Source organism: Brachyhypopomus gauderio, chromosome 5 (assembly GCF_052324685.1).
Source record: "Brachyhypopomus gauderio isolate BG-103 chromosome 5, BGAUD_0.2, whole genome shotgun sequence".
NCBI classification, from domain to species: Eukaryota; Metazoa; Chordata; class Actinopteri; order Gymnotiformes; family Hypopomidae; genus Brachyhypopomus; species Brachyhypopomus gauderio.
In genome coordinates, this window is record NC_135215.1 from 19692248 (window position 1) to 19706575 (window position 14328).

At 40.0% G+C, this 14328-nt stretch overlaps 2 protein-coding genes across 7 annotated transcripts; one reads left to right on the forward strand and one right to left on the reverse strand.

Annotated features, from left to right (window-relative positions):
- The first annotated feature begins 1893 nt into the window (after positions 1-1893).
- Positions 1894-9068, forward strand: LOC143514732 (uncharacterized). 4 transcript variants are annotated; one of them, XM_077006284.1, is made up of 10 exons: positions 1894-2042; positions 4451-4714; positions 4992-5273; positions 5521-5550; positions 5771-5815; positions 6220-6327; positions 6507-6548; positions 6936-6967; positions 7403-7424; positions 8336-9068. In XM_077006284.1, the coding sequence occupies exons 1-10, from the start codon at positions 1958-1960 to the stop codon at positions 8458-8460; spliced, it is 1035 nt and encodes a 344-aa protein (XP_076862399.1). In that variant the 5' UTR covers positions 1894-1957; the 3' UTR covers positions 8461-9068. The 4 variants fall into 4 exon arrangements, with proteins under 4 accessions (XP_076862399.1, XP_076862396.1, XP_076862398.1 ...); XM_077006281.1 differs by having other exon boundaries at positions 7403-7600; positions 8336-8427; XM_077006283.1 differs by having other exon boundaries at positions 6223-6327; positions 7403-7600; positions 8336-8427.
- On the reverse strand, positions 7677-14289 carry LOC143514735 (uncharacterized). 3 transcript variants are annotated; one of them, XM_077006290.1, is made up of 5 exons: positions 14164-14289; positions 11919-12290; positions 10095-10235; positions 9486-9538; positions 7677-8750 (listed from the first exon to the last, which is right to left on the reverse strand). In XM_077006290.1, the coding sequence occupies exons 1-5, from the start codon at positions 14198-14200 to the stop codon at positions 8622-8624; spliced, it is 732 nt and encodes a 243-aa protein (XP_076862405.1). In that variant the 5' UTR covers positions 14201-14289; the 3' UTR covers positions 7677-8621. The 3 variants fall into 3 exon arrangements, with proteins under 3 accessions (XP_076862405.1, XP_076862404.1, XP_076862406.1); XM_077006289.1 differs by having other exon boundaries at positions 10065-10235; XM_077006291.1 differs by having other exon boundaries at positions 10065-10235; positions 11919-12279; positions 14164-14258.
- Between the last annotated feature and the right edge of the window lie 39 nt (positions 14290-14328).

Consider the following 14328-nt stretch of genomic DNA (forward strand, 5'->3'; position numbering starts at 1 on the left):
TGTGTGTGTGTGTGTGTGTGTGTGTGTGTGTGTGTGTGTGTGTGTGTGTGTGTGTGTGTGTGTGTGTGTGTGTGTGTGTGTGTGTTAGATACATGATACATGCATGTGTGTGAGGTACAGTGTGTGTGTGAGGTACAGTGTGTGTTAGGTTTAATGTTACAGGTTTTCTATGTATTGCATATTTAAAAAAAAAATAAAATATAGAGACACAAATCTACATATGTGGTAACTGTAAAAATCATTTAAACATGTTATTACAGTTTTTTACGACTGCCAACATCTGTAGTCACATTTTTAAAACTCTAAACACAGTGAACACAACATCAATCTTCAGTGGCTATACAATTAGTACAATTCATATTGTTTTTGCACAAAAACAAAACAATTCATGTTGTTTTTGCCATCATTTCTATAATGCTTACATTTTCTATACACACACGGTTATCCAATAACAAAATTCTGGATCATTTTTGTATTATTTACAAATGCTTGCACACAGTATGTCAAAAATGAAAACCTAAGGTTCAAAATCTTAAATATTGTATAAAATGCAAAGTTCTACAAAAACAAAGGCAACTGAAAAGCTATTACTGTAATACATATTTTTGCACATATAGATCAATGAAATAAAATGAAGTACAGTAATGTACCGGGTCAGAGAGGAGCAAATATGACACATTGTCATGCAACCTCAAGTGCTGGTTTGGGCCTTCACAAATGCCAGATTGGTCCCTATAACAGTGACCTCCTTCTTTCATTTTTGAATGAACTCTACCAACAACTGGTTCCAGAAGCAGAAATGGAACAGGTAGGAGGAAACACAAGGACATTTGTGATGTGACAGTGTAGCATTCTGTCATTCTCATGTCATCACAAACTGGTTTATAGACCATCCAAGAGTGATGTCCCTTTTCCTCCCGCCCTGCTCGCCTTTCCTCAACCCCACTAAGGAACTTTTTTCAGTCTGGAGGTTGAAGGTGTATGATCATCGGCCTCATGACCAAATGTTCCTCCTGGATGCAATAGATCCCGGCTGCAGAGACATTTCAGCTGAAGACTGCCAGGGGTGAATAAGGCATACCAAGCTTTTCTATCCCAGGTGCATGGCAAGGGCTAACATCAGATGTGATGTGGATAAAAACATGTGGCCAACTGCTGAAGATTACACGTAAAAAGACTGTTCAGTTTTGTATCCTGTTTTTTCCCCTTGTGTGGCTTTTTTGTATATGTGTATTTTTACACATATGGGACCATGGATAATTATGTTTACAATTACAGTAATTAATATTTTTGGGTTAGGCCACAATTTACAGTAATGTCCCTAATACAGTAAAATATAACCTTTACTGCAAAACTTACTGACGCCTTTTTTTGTCTAATCTACATCCCATATAGTACCTAACAGAAAATATCACTCATTGTGTAGACATTAAATGCCAAAAATGAAAAAAAAAAATAACTGACTAAGAAAACAACAGATGTTACTGTAAAATGTCTGTTGTTTGCTGGGAGACAGTAAAACATTACATGTAATACTGTTTCTGTATTGCCATCAAATGTGGTTATGCAGTGATTGACTATGTTCATCTCGAATAGAGAATCTCTGCTAGTGTTTGAAAGAATGATTGAATACTGAACCAGGTTTGCTGTAAATGTGTTGCTGTGTTTAGAGTTTTGAAAATGTATCTCAAGTATTGGGAAACGCATGTTAGCAGTCGTAAAAAACTATAAATGTTTTTTTTCCAAATAAATTATTTAAATAAATGAAAAATTAATGTGCATTGTCAAACTCCACAGGTTAAAATAGTCTAGTGTATTTTTAGAGCACTGCATGACTAAGTTAAAACTAAAACAGACGAACACACACTCACATGCCAACAGAGAACACACACACTCACATGCCAACAGATCATAGCCTAGAGAAGAAGCTCTGAGACAAAAGGAAGCAGAGTCAGTAATGTGGACATCTAGAATGAAGACACTCCTCCAGACATGGACGAGGGTCCTGCTCCCTCTTCTCACCACAGCTGATGCCTTCATGGGTAAGCTGAGAAATGCTCTGTAATACTAAACATATAATAATCAATGGTGAAACGTTCTGTAATACTGGTCATGCAGTGTATTAGAATACTCAGCAATGGGTTCATTCATTCTAGAATACTAAACATATAATATTATGAAACATTCTAGAATATGAAAACATTCTAGAATGAATACTCGACTATTATAGAATACTAGAAAACATGTAATACTCAACAACAAAGCATTCTAGAATACTAAACATATACTAGATCCTCAGTGTTCTGTGGTGTTCACATTGCATGGTGGTAGCAACAGAAAGGTTGTATCCCCACAGAGCAGCACACTGTCCAGATCACTTGCTCTGTATAAAAATGCCTGCAAAAGGCAGAAAACGTAATGAACTTGACTGGTGCAAGCTTAAATCTACCCTAACTAATGGCTGCAGTGCAGGCAGTGTGCGGAGTGTGTGGAGTGTGTAGAGTGAGAGTGTGTTTGTGGTCATGTACATGCTTCCTCATGATAATGAGCAATACATGAAGCTCCAGACAAGACAAGACCAGTGGTGACATGTGAGTGTGTGTGTGTGTGAACATGTATGTGTGAACATGTGTGTGTGTGTGTGTGTGTGTGTGTGCATGTGAGTATGTGTGAACATGTGTGTGTGTGTGCGAACATGTATGTGTGAACATGTGTGTGTGTGTGTGTGTGTGTGTGTGTGTGTGTGTGTGCATGTGAGTATGTGTGAACATGTGTGTGTGTGTGCATGTGAGTGTGTGTGTGTGTGTATGTATGTGTGAACATGTGTGTGTATGTATGTATGTGTGAACGTGTGTGTGTGTGTGTGTGTGTGTGTGTGTGTGTGTGTGTGTGTGTGTGTGTGTGTGTGTGTGTGTGTGTGTGTGAGTTTTTGTGTGAACATGTATGTATCCATCCAGCTTTTCATCACTGGTTAGTTTCTGACCACAGCGCTGCTGTCCAGATGTATATTAGTGTCAGACCATTTTGAGAAGAGACCCTAAACATACCAACATATTGTACATTTGAGTTATCAGATACAGAGGTGAGATCTACACGCTAGTGTCACAAAGTGCAACTTATGTCACAGGAGCTTGTAATGAAGGACTTAGTGGGGGCGTTACTACATCCATGAACACAAGCCAGTGTGGTGGGTGGACAGGATGCTGGTCTGCAGGAGATAACTGATGTAGCTCACTGATGTTGCTGCATGGGTGTCAGTCTGGCTTGAGTCCCTGCGTTGTTCTGTCCACTCTGATGGAGAGGCATGTTCAGCAGGGTTAGCATTACCACAGCACAAAAGAAAGATCCTCCCCCAGCTGCTGGGCTGATGCTTTAGGAATAGCTCATTGTGAAAGTGCTCGTGGCGACAGTAGGGCTGTGACGATAACCGCATTACCGCAACACCGCAGTTATGTAATGCCTACCGCGGTGTTGAGCTCATTACCGCCGTTTATTTATTTATTTATCTATAAAATGAATAGTTTCCATTGCGAAAAAAACATGGCAAAAACATTTCCATTGCGATCGCTGTACACAAGGAACAGTCCATTAAATAAATGGGGTTTGGGGAATGGGGGGTGTGCGCTGGATTTTTGTGTGCGTTTTCCGGAGTATAAGCCACTATTTTTTCACCTTACGATTTGAACCATGCGGTTTATAATGGGCTGCAGCTTTTTTGTAGATGTTTCTTCACCCGTCAGGGGCGGAGCAGAAAGTTAATCAGGTGGTAGGACAAAGTTGTAAATCAAAGAAGAAAGTGCTCAATTTCATTTAGCACATGCACGCAGCAGGCACGATGGAGAATTTTTTTCAAATCGAACGTGTGTTGTGCCGAATTCCGACTCCCCTCGTTTGCACACGCATAAAGATGCAACAGATGATATTCGGGAGTTACAGTGATTATAACTTAGTTTATTGAGCATATTGAGCACACTTGTTTTGTCCTAACTAGATATTTAGACATAATACTGCGAAGTCATGTGGTCAGAGGTGAATTTCTGTATAGCCAGTTTAAATATTTGATTGGTCCCCCTCACTTCAGAATTTCCATCTGCGCCCCTGACTAATGTACAAGAAACAAATGAATTCACTAATGAGGGGCATGGTTACAAAATAGCGGGAGGGACTAGACTGACAGCACACACATGGTTACATAAACAACAACAAAACTGACAGGCAGGGGAGGAGCCAGGCATGACAATGGAGAGGACAGGTGAGTCCTAGGACACTAGGCTTGGAGCTCATAGACTAGCTCAGACCAGAGTGTCTAAAGGTTTTATCCATTCTTGGATCCCATTTTGTATGTGAAAAACACAATATGAGTCAAATTTATGATTATAAATATTATTATTATATAATAATATTATATATAATTATAGTTCTCTGCTATACCTTACTGTATTCTTCTCAGTGCAGAGGGTCTATGTGCCTGAGGACCACTTCCTCCTCCTGGTCTGTGAGCTGAGCCAGGGTGTTGGGCGGGGCTCAGGTGTGGAGTGGAGACATGGACTCTCAAGGCTGGAAGCCACGGGACGCGGGACTAGACAGTCTCAGCTTGAGACCAAACACCTGGTCTTCACAAACGGATCACTGTACATCGCAGACCTGGAGGAGAGTGACTCTGGGCTGTACTACTGCAACAACAGGCTAGCCGCAAACGTCACCGTGCTCGCGGGTAAACAATATGGCACACTTCAAGGAATCATGCTAAGCTAAACTATTACTTTAAATCAGTCTGATATAAAAAAAAGACTAATACTAATTCTATTGTCTTATTCTATTAGCTTATTCATATCTGTCAGAAGCACGGCAATGACACATTCACAGTAGTACACAATATTGTCCACTACAGGCCACTTGTTATTGTGCTAAGTTTGCCTCACATTGTGAACTCTGCTGAAGTGTTTACCACACATTTCTACAGTACACTGCAGTTACTCTTTGGTCTGTAGGTCAAAACTTCGTTGTTTACGAGGGCAGAACTCTGTACCTGTCTTGTAAACCCTACGGTAAGTCCAAGCAGCGCTGGATGTTCAAACGCAACCCCCACGCCAAGCGCGAGTTCATCTCCTCTTGGTTTAAAAATGGGACATTTAGGCAAGAAAGAGAAGATCCAGATGGCAGGTTCGTGCACACTTACGACCATCTCCAAATCCTCCGCCTACGCCAATCAGACTCCGGGTCCTACCTGTGTAACGGCAACGAGATCGCATCTGTTACCGTGCGACAAGCAGGTGAGACGGCCCCAGTTCTCTGACTGCCATTCAACAGATTTCTTAAGACACACATTCAGTACCTTTCTGCTTTACTGCCCCACTGATGGCTTTACTGCCCCACTGATGGGCTTTACTTGTAGGCATAGTTTGTCAGTTTGGTGGTAAGTGAGCTTTGTATGCAGGCTAGTAGTAGAGATTCTCAGGAATACACATGGATATGTGTGGGTTCGGCATCTTAACTCTTTACTGTATCCCAAATCTACAGAGAGAGGCACAAACCAGACAGCCACCACAGGTAGAGTTTACATATATAAGTGTTTTTAGTAATACACCCAGTGATATTTATAATACCACAATGTATGCAATAAGCACAGTCTAATAAAATATAGCAGTGTTTTATAGTAACATACCTAGGGTTAAATAACAATATGTCCACATAGAAGTATAACGTTTTGTAGTAATATAGGCAGTGATGTTTGGGAATGATGGGGATTGTGTCTGCTTCTTCTTTTCAGAATCTACAGAAACCAGAAATAACATCCCTCAAAAGCCCCGAAATGGTACAGTGGGTCTGATTTGGGATTTATGTCTGTAGGTACAGTAGGTCTGATTTTGGATTTAGTCAGTAGGTACAGTAGGTCTGATTTTGGATTTATGTCAGTAGGAACAGTTGGTCTGATTTATGTTATGTCTTTTAATGTAATTCTTGTTAATCTGCAAACCTACTTTTGTATGTGTGTCTGCATGTGTGTGTATGTGTGTGTGTGTGTGTGTGTGTGTGTGTGTGTGTGTGTGTGTGTGTGTGTGTGTGTGTGTGTGTGTATATATATATATATGTGTGTGTGTGTGTGTATATATATATATGTGTGTGTGTGTGTGTGTGTGTGTGTGTGTGTGTGTGTGTGTGTGTGTATATATATATGTGTGTGTGTGTGTGTGTGTGTGTGTGTGTGCCTGTGTACAGTAGCTGTAATGCTGGTTGCTATCCTGGCTGTATTTGTGATGGTGGTTGTGTTCATTCTGCTCTCTGTGACTGTCGGATTGAAGATCAGAAACAGAAAGAAAGTCACAGGTGAATAAACTCACGGCTGGATGTGTGGTTTTCACTGTTCTTACAGCTGCACTAAACACATGCTAAAAACCAAGACCACGAGAAGCAGAGTATCAGTGTGTGCTTTAGAACCCAGTGGTCATTAGGTCCACCTGGAGGACGCGATGGTTTTAAACGTATTTGCTGTTTTCGTGTTACAGTACCAGTAGAAGAGCAAACAACTGATCTGTGGAAGACGCCAGGTGAGGACACACAAGGCAGTTAGGGTGTTATGGACACACAGGGCGGTTAGGGTGTTGTGGACACACAGGGCTGTTGGGGTGTGGTAACACAGCAAGCAGATTTTTCTCAGAGGTTTTTTTTCTTGTTTTTACTGATCATTTAAAAGCTGGGTTTTTTTCCAAACATTTTTCCTCAACCTTGTTTTCTTTTCAATGTGTAGGGGTCCCCTTCACACTGTCTGCACAGAACTGTACACAAACCTGGGGACAGTGTGTGTTTGTTGGTGGGTGTGGGTGTGTGTGCTCATAAACACGAGGAGTAGGGTGTTTGTGTGTGTGTGTGTGTGTGTTCATGGTTGTTTATGTGTTTGCATGTCTCTTCACACTCATGTGTTTTTTACCCTGCAGATCCGCGCAGGTGCTGGTCTGATGAGGAACATGTGAGTGCTATCGTGCTTCAGCACTAATCCTGACTAACTCATCCCTCAGACACCCAGGGCCTCATCACACAACTAACACCCCCTCTGTCAGAAGCCCTATAGGGGACTGACAGCAGGTTCTAGATCAGCACACCCTCCTTCTGGCTTCTTGATTATGAGCTCTAGATCAAAACACCCTTCACCTTTCAGTTCCTGTAAAAATAATAATAATAATCTTTATTTGTATAGCACTTTTCATACATACCTGCAACTCAAAGTGCTTTATAACAAAACAATAAAAGGAAGCAAAGATAAGAAGACAACAAATATTAAAAAGAAATTAAAGATAAAAAGAAAAAAACAATTAAATAATCTAATAAAATGACAAATTATTAAGAAAATAGACAAAATACTGCTGTACTGCTCATCAAGCAAAGCATGTGCCTGTGTTTCCAGTCCAAGTCTCTGACAGACCAAGGTGAGATCCAGTACGCTTCACTGGGTCAGCAGAACTGGAGGCCTGGAGGTTGGTCCCAGGACACTGGGCAGCAGGTCATTTACTCCACACTGCTGCTGAAACCAGCAAACCCTCTATCTCACACATCTGATACTGTGACACTGTAGGCCCCATCTGTCTTCTACCATATGCTTCAGGTAATCTGAGACTGTAGGTCCAGATATTCAATGAGCAATAAAAATGAAACAACTATTAATATATATATTTTTAAACTTATATAATATTTAAGCTTAAACTTGGTCACTAGTTCCCTTTAGACTTGGCTAACACATTACACAGTATTACATTTAGATCAACACATTACACAATATTTAGATCAACAAGCAGAAGCTACAGCTAAATAACACTGATGATAGTAACACCCAGGAAAGATATATAACTGCTCTAAGGCTTCTGCAAACATATTTAAGAAAACAACAAACAACAACATGAACTCTAAGAATGTGCTGATACTGAAAAAAACTCAGAAACTCTGTCATAAACTCAGAAATTGCACATGAACTTTCATATGATTTACAACATCTTTAAAAAATATTGAATATGTCAGTTTTTGCCACATATGTTTTAATATTTTTGTCTTTTATCTGTTTATTTGTATCTTACACACTCACACAAACTCACTCAATGTCAGATCTGAGGTCACTACCTCCATCCGCCACCAGAGGTCGCACTCACCAGAGTTTTAGCAATCAGCTGTTTTTTGTTAATGTTAATTAGAACCCGTATTTAAGCCTGTCTCCTCCAGCCTAACCTTGCGAAGTAGTGCCATCTTTTTTATGAGTGACTACTGAGCGTATTCCTAGTGAATTTTCTGATTGTCTTTCTGGTGTTTGATCTCATTCTGATTTTTTTTGTCTTTTGCCCCTGCCTAGCCCTCCAGTACTTCTGCCTGACCTCACCTGAGTCCCCTCACTGTTGCCTATTTGTATGTTTTGTCCTCCATTCATTAAAACACCTGCTTGCATACTCTGCTTATGGATTCTCATTCACAGCCTGAATACCAGGCGCTACACACACACTCACATACACAAACTCACTCATACTCACACACACTCACACACACACATACTCTACCACTCATCTTGTCTGTGGACCTCAGCTTCCTGCAGTGCTCCTTGTTTGTGGAGAAACACAGAAGCCATTGTTTTAGCGATTAGATTAGACTCTGGGGCTGGCTGTGAAGTTCTTGGCCACAGTATCGTAGGTCACACTGGTGCAGGCGGTTTTGAAGTCATTTCCCTGAGTCTTCTGTGGTAGTCGGAGACTCGCATACTGTACATCCATCACCTATCAACAAAGCAACCAGCAAGAAACACCATTAAACAACAAAGGGTAGTGGAGGCAGCCAATCTCCATCACAGGAGTAAATGACACATTGGAATAAGAAATATCTGTTAGGTGACCTCAGGATGTAGCAGCGTTGTTTTGGCAAACAGGCAACAACAAGCAAAATTGGGTAAGCTGACTGAGGTGGATGATGGTATTGGAGGTAAATGACAGGATTTGAGGTGGATGATGGTATTGGAGGTGGATGACCTCATTTCTGAATGCAGAAATTTACACATGAATAAACACAGCGCCAGGCTGCTTTTCATCCCAGGCAAACCGAGTCTGCTCAGTTTTTCCTCTGACATGGGAAGCTACCAGTTGTAATTATAAAAGAAAATATGGTTTTATGTGGCCATTATACCATTTTAATTTTTCATAATTAAGATTCAATTGTAAGATTACCAACTTTTTAAAAAGCCACAGTGGAGTTAAATGACTTAGTATTACAGTTCACATAGATATAATTTGAAAAGTAACCACTAGTAACCACTAGTGCAGGTGATCATGTCACATTTATTACAGATATAGTGTATGCTGGTTCTATGGTGAACCATACACCAAACACTGAGGGGTTCAGTACATTCATCACTGATATTGATACCCTTCCAGTCCCTAATTCCCACAGTCCTTTGCAGATAGGACTGTATACAACTGCTTCAGGAAACGCTGCAAAGACATTCTGTGACAGCATACCTTCAGACTGGAGTCATCCTTCACGCACATCTTCCTGAGGCAGACCCCAAACCCTGAAGTATTAAACACAACAAATGCAATGTTGGCTACAGTCCTGTGGCATTACATGAGATGATCTCTGTTGTCATTTTACATAAGTGCAATTTAAACCTATTCCTGCTAATACTTTGTGGGCAGATAAATGTGTATGTTGGCACAGCAGACCAAAGATTGGCACAGCAGACCAAAGTGTTAGACGCACTAGAAAATAGGAGTAAAATTATTATTGGACTCAATTTAAGCTCTATGAGGATCTCACACAAGCTTTTATTTAATTGCCAGTGCTGAAACCCTTTCTAGAGATCTCAGTGTTCCAACACTACACCTGCTGTAACTAATTGTTTTTACAGACAAGGAAAATCCCTTTTTGCTCAACACTCCATCTGGCAAAAGATTAATAACACAGAATATCTAAACCACACACATAAACACTCACATTAAAACATACACACAAATACTCCCACAGAAACACACACAATCACTCCAAGATAAACATACATGAACCTTCCACTTAAACACACTAAAGCACTCAAACGGTACCAAGTATGTCTTCACAGGGTGCAGTCACACCTTGTTTGCAGCCGACCATGCTGAGACAAACCAAGATGGTGAGAGTGAGGAGAGCACCAGCTGAGAGCAGAAACTTCCTGCAGAGCAGAGCGCCCTCCACCTCACCCTCCACCTCACCCTCCATCTCGCCCTCCAACGCACCTGAAACGGAAAAACCACTCAGACCACAGTGTGAGGGGCTGCACAAGTACGAGATGTGGAGATGTGATCCTTCAGGCTGGAAACTGTTTACGTAGATGAGTTGTTCAGAGAAATGCAAACACTCTGCCATGCAAAACATGCTGAGGCCCACGGGGCTTGCCACATTCAGTCTGACTGCTGTGGGTTTCCAGATGTGGCACTATGGAAACGGGGCTAGTCTGCAGCTGGGGGGCTCGGGCATGTTTTTCTGACTACACAATAGATTTTGATTCAGACTCAAATTCACACCGTCCAGCATGCAACTTGCAGAATCACTAAGCATGTGATCATGTGATATGTCTAATAACTCAGACTACCGTTACACAGACTACCTTTACACAGACTACCTTTACACAGACTACCTTTGCTCAGACTACAATTACACAGACGAACTTTGCTCAGATTACTGTTACAGACTACCTTTGCTCAGACTACTGTTACACAGACTACCTTTACACAGACTACCTTTGCTCAGACTACCGTTACACAAACTACCTTTACACAGACTACCTTTTCTGCAATAAATTCTACATTCTGTTATTTAAATTTGAACACGCTGCATGCAATCAAGGTTTTTCATGCCACGGTTTTTGTCAGTGAGGATTTTGGAATCATTCTGAAATGTATTTTAGATGTTAAGAACTTTTGATTTAGTATTTAGGAACTTTAGTATTTGTTTGTGAATTATGATCAATATAAACACGTATATTAAAAAAAGCACATAGCTTCTGCTGTTTCTGAATTTTATCTACACATGTGAACGCAGTTACACTGTCAAACTAAATTTGCGTGTCCGAGGTGTCTTACTGTACATCTGAAACAGGTTCCTGCAAAAAATCATACGAGTCTGTCAGTGCTTCCAAACTGCTTTTCCGTTTGTATGTTAGTCTGAAAAATTGGGAACTCTTGCACAAATACTATACTCTTTAAGAAGATTTGTGCAGCATTTCTCAAGCATGGATATAATTTCAGATAGTTTTGGGATTGCCATGGGATTAAAAGAACAACTCAGTAAAGAAGCAAAGATTAAAATGTAACACAGATTAACAAACAATAAATATTTTTTATAAAGATACAAATCACAAATTACTCCCTGAAAAAACACAAGTATAATGTATAAATATAACAAACTTATATAACAAGTTTAGACACCTAAAAAGAAAAATAGCTTTTCTCTATTAAATAATTGGAAATAATTGTATGAACATTAAATTTAAAAAGACATTCATCTAAAAGTAAAGACTATTGAAATATATAAAAATTAGGTAAATGTTGTTAATATTCAATAGATAAATCCTAAAGTGTGAAGGACTGACCAGAGTCCAGGAGCACACGAAGCTTTAAACGGCAGCATCACCGTTTCTCTCCTGTTTTACACATGATCTATTCTGATGTCCTGTCTCAGTGTTTATACAATGATTTGGTTGACACACAACAGACCCTCTGGAAATGTGTACATGAGTTTTTCAGATATCATTAAACATATGTTCAATCATTTCATGGTCCCCCTGCTCTGACAACGACACACAGCTTTTGTGAGTTTTGATGGGGTGGTTGTATTGGAACAGGGCTGGGGCCCTACACTAGAACTAACAGTATAACTCCAGTATTGCCTACATCAGCTCTAGCTGGAACCTGTCTCACCTGTCAGTGTCAGATGGATGGCCTTCTCAAAGTGCACAGATGCTCCGCCTTTAGGTAGCAGAGTTAGGTAGCCACAGTGGTAGAGCCCAACGTCGGCCCGCCCAACAGCTGTGATACTCAGACTCATGTTCTCCGGCAAGAGCACAAAGTGAGCGGGGTCCTTGTTGTAATTGACAATGATGGCTTTTCCCAGTCTCCCTCTGCTGGCGGAAATGAGCAGCGTCAGCTCCACTCTGCTCTGCCGGTACCAGAACATGTGATCGATGCCATGGATGCTGCACATCAGAGTGGCATTTTCCCCCTCTGGGATATTTGTAGTTTCTGCAGTAGGGGACCATTCTCCAGCATGGCACCCAAACGCCTGTGGAAACACTTTAGGTGATCAGACACGTTAGATGATCAGACACTTTAGATGAACAGGAACATTGCAGTAATTATGTATTAATTATAGTAACCCTGCACCAGTCAATCTAAACGATAAATGCTAGTAATAGTATTGAAGAAATGGACCGACTCCATGCGTGAGTGTGGGTATATTCCCAATTTTAGTATGGTGGCCTCTTCCCAATGGTGTAGTATGGTGGGATTAGAGAAGAGTCATATGGAAGTTTTTCTGTGTCAATATTCAAATGAAAATGTAATACGCAATTTCCTTTACATGTTCCACTCATACAAGCAACTTTGAGCTCAAAATTTAAATTCAAATGCCATAATTCCATTCACATTTGCAATGTGATAGACGTCTATTCATATTGCATTTACACATAGGCCTACATTTTGCCTTTATTGAAATGAAAATGTATTTCCTGATTTGAATGATCAAGTTCATGTGATCATGCAAAGGTTGTATCAAAATTGTAATTAAAATGCTATTCGCTTAATATGCTTTGCATTTCGTGATAACGCATTTGAAATGTAATTTTCAACCTCACCACCACGCTAAAAAGATGTCAATATTCAAATGTTAATGGAATATTTTGCAATAACATTACGATGACAAAAGACAGAACTTGATAATTCAAATCTGTCAGTCCCGCCTCCCTCCTGTCAGTCATGTCTTCTGTGTCTGTGTCTTTTATTTTGAAATTCCTAGTTTTGTCTGACTTCACTCCCCTGCCTTGTTCTCCGCGCCTCGGTATTGCTGGTATTGTAGGTGTTTGATTATTCTTGGTGTATGTTCTGTGTGCTCTGTATAAATGTATTAGTTTTGTTATTAAATCTTTGTTCAGTCCGCACTTGTGTCCAGCCCACTCTCCCAGTTTGTTACAAAATCGGAAAATGCATTTTCATTTCAATAAAGACACAAATAAAGCATGTATGTGTAAATGAAACATGAATAGACGTCGGGATGAATAGTAATTCGGGAACATAATATCAATTTCTTTGTTATGCAGATGATTTACAACTATACCTACCTTTTGAATTTAGGAAATTGTTCCTCCCTGGATAGACTTCATGAGTGTAACATTGACATTACGAATTGGATGACCAAAAGCTTTCTCCAACTGAATGTCGCTAAAACAGCATATTAATTGGCTCCTCTGTGTTAACCAAACATTTTAAAACAAATCTGGGTTCTTTAGTCCCTTTTTTTAAAACACACGTTAAAAATCTTGGAATAATTTTCGACTCAGAATTAAAATTTGATAAACAAATAAATGCAACGGTCAAGGCCAGTTTCTTCCAGCTTAGTTAGAACAATTGCCAAATTGAAGTCATTTCTTAATGTTTTAGATATGGAAAAATCCATGCTTGTATTACTTCTAGACTGGACTATTGTTGCACTGTATATTGGGATGCACGAAGCGTCCCTTAAACGCTTGCAGTTAGTTCAAAATGGCACAGCCAGATTATTAACTGGAGCCAAGAAAAGGGATCACATTACTCCTATCTTGGCATCCTTACACTGGCTCCCAGTGCATTACAGAGTCCAGTATAAAGTAGCGCTGATGGTTTTTAAAGCTTTGAACGGCTATGCCCCTGTATATATCGAGAACATGCTTTGTATGTATACAGTCATGGCCAAAAGTGTTTTTTTCTTTAAAATTTCGATTTTATTGTGGATCTTAACTTGGTACACACAAGCCTACTGAAAGTCACAATGTCAAAAGTCCCCTGAGTAACTGACAATGGATCAATCGATCAGCTGCTGAATATCAATGAATCCATTATTTGCTAATATAATAATGCAAATAATATAATTATAATAATTATAATAATAATGTAAATATGTAAACATACTCACGGAGTAACAGCACTGTGACGTAAACGGGTGTGTGCATGGCAAGGCAGGTCTATATCTGCTGAAGCTTAGGTTTGTTTGCAGGAGACAGACATGGGTAGCGGGTCTTTTAACCTTGCTTTGAAAATGCTTTAGACAAATCAAATCATGTTTAGCCACAGAGTGGAC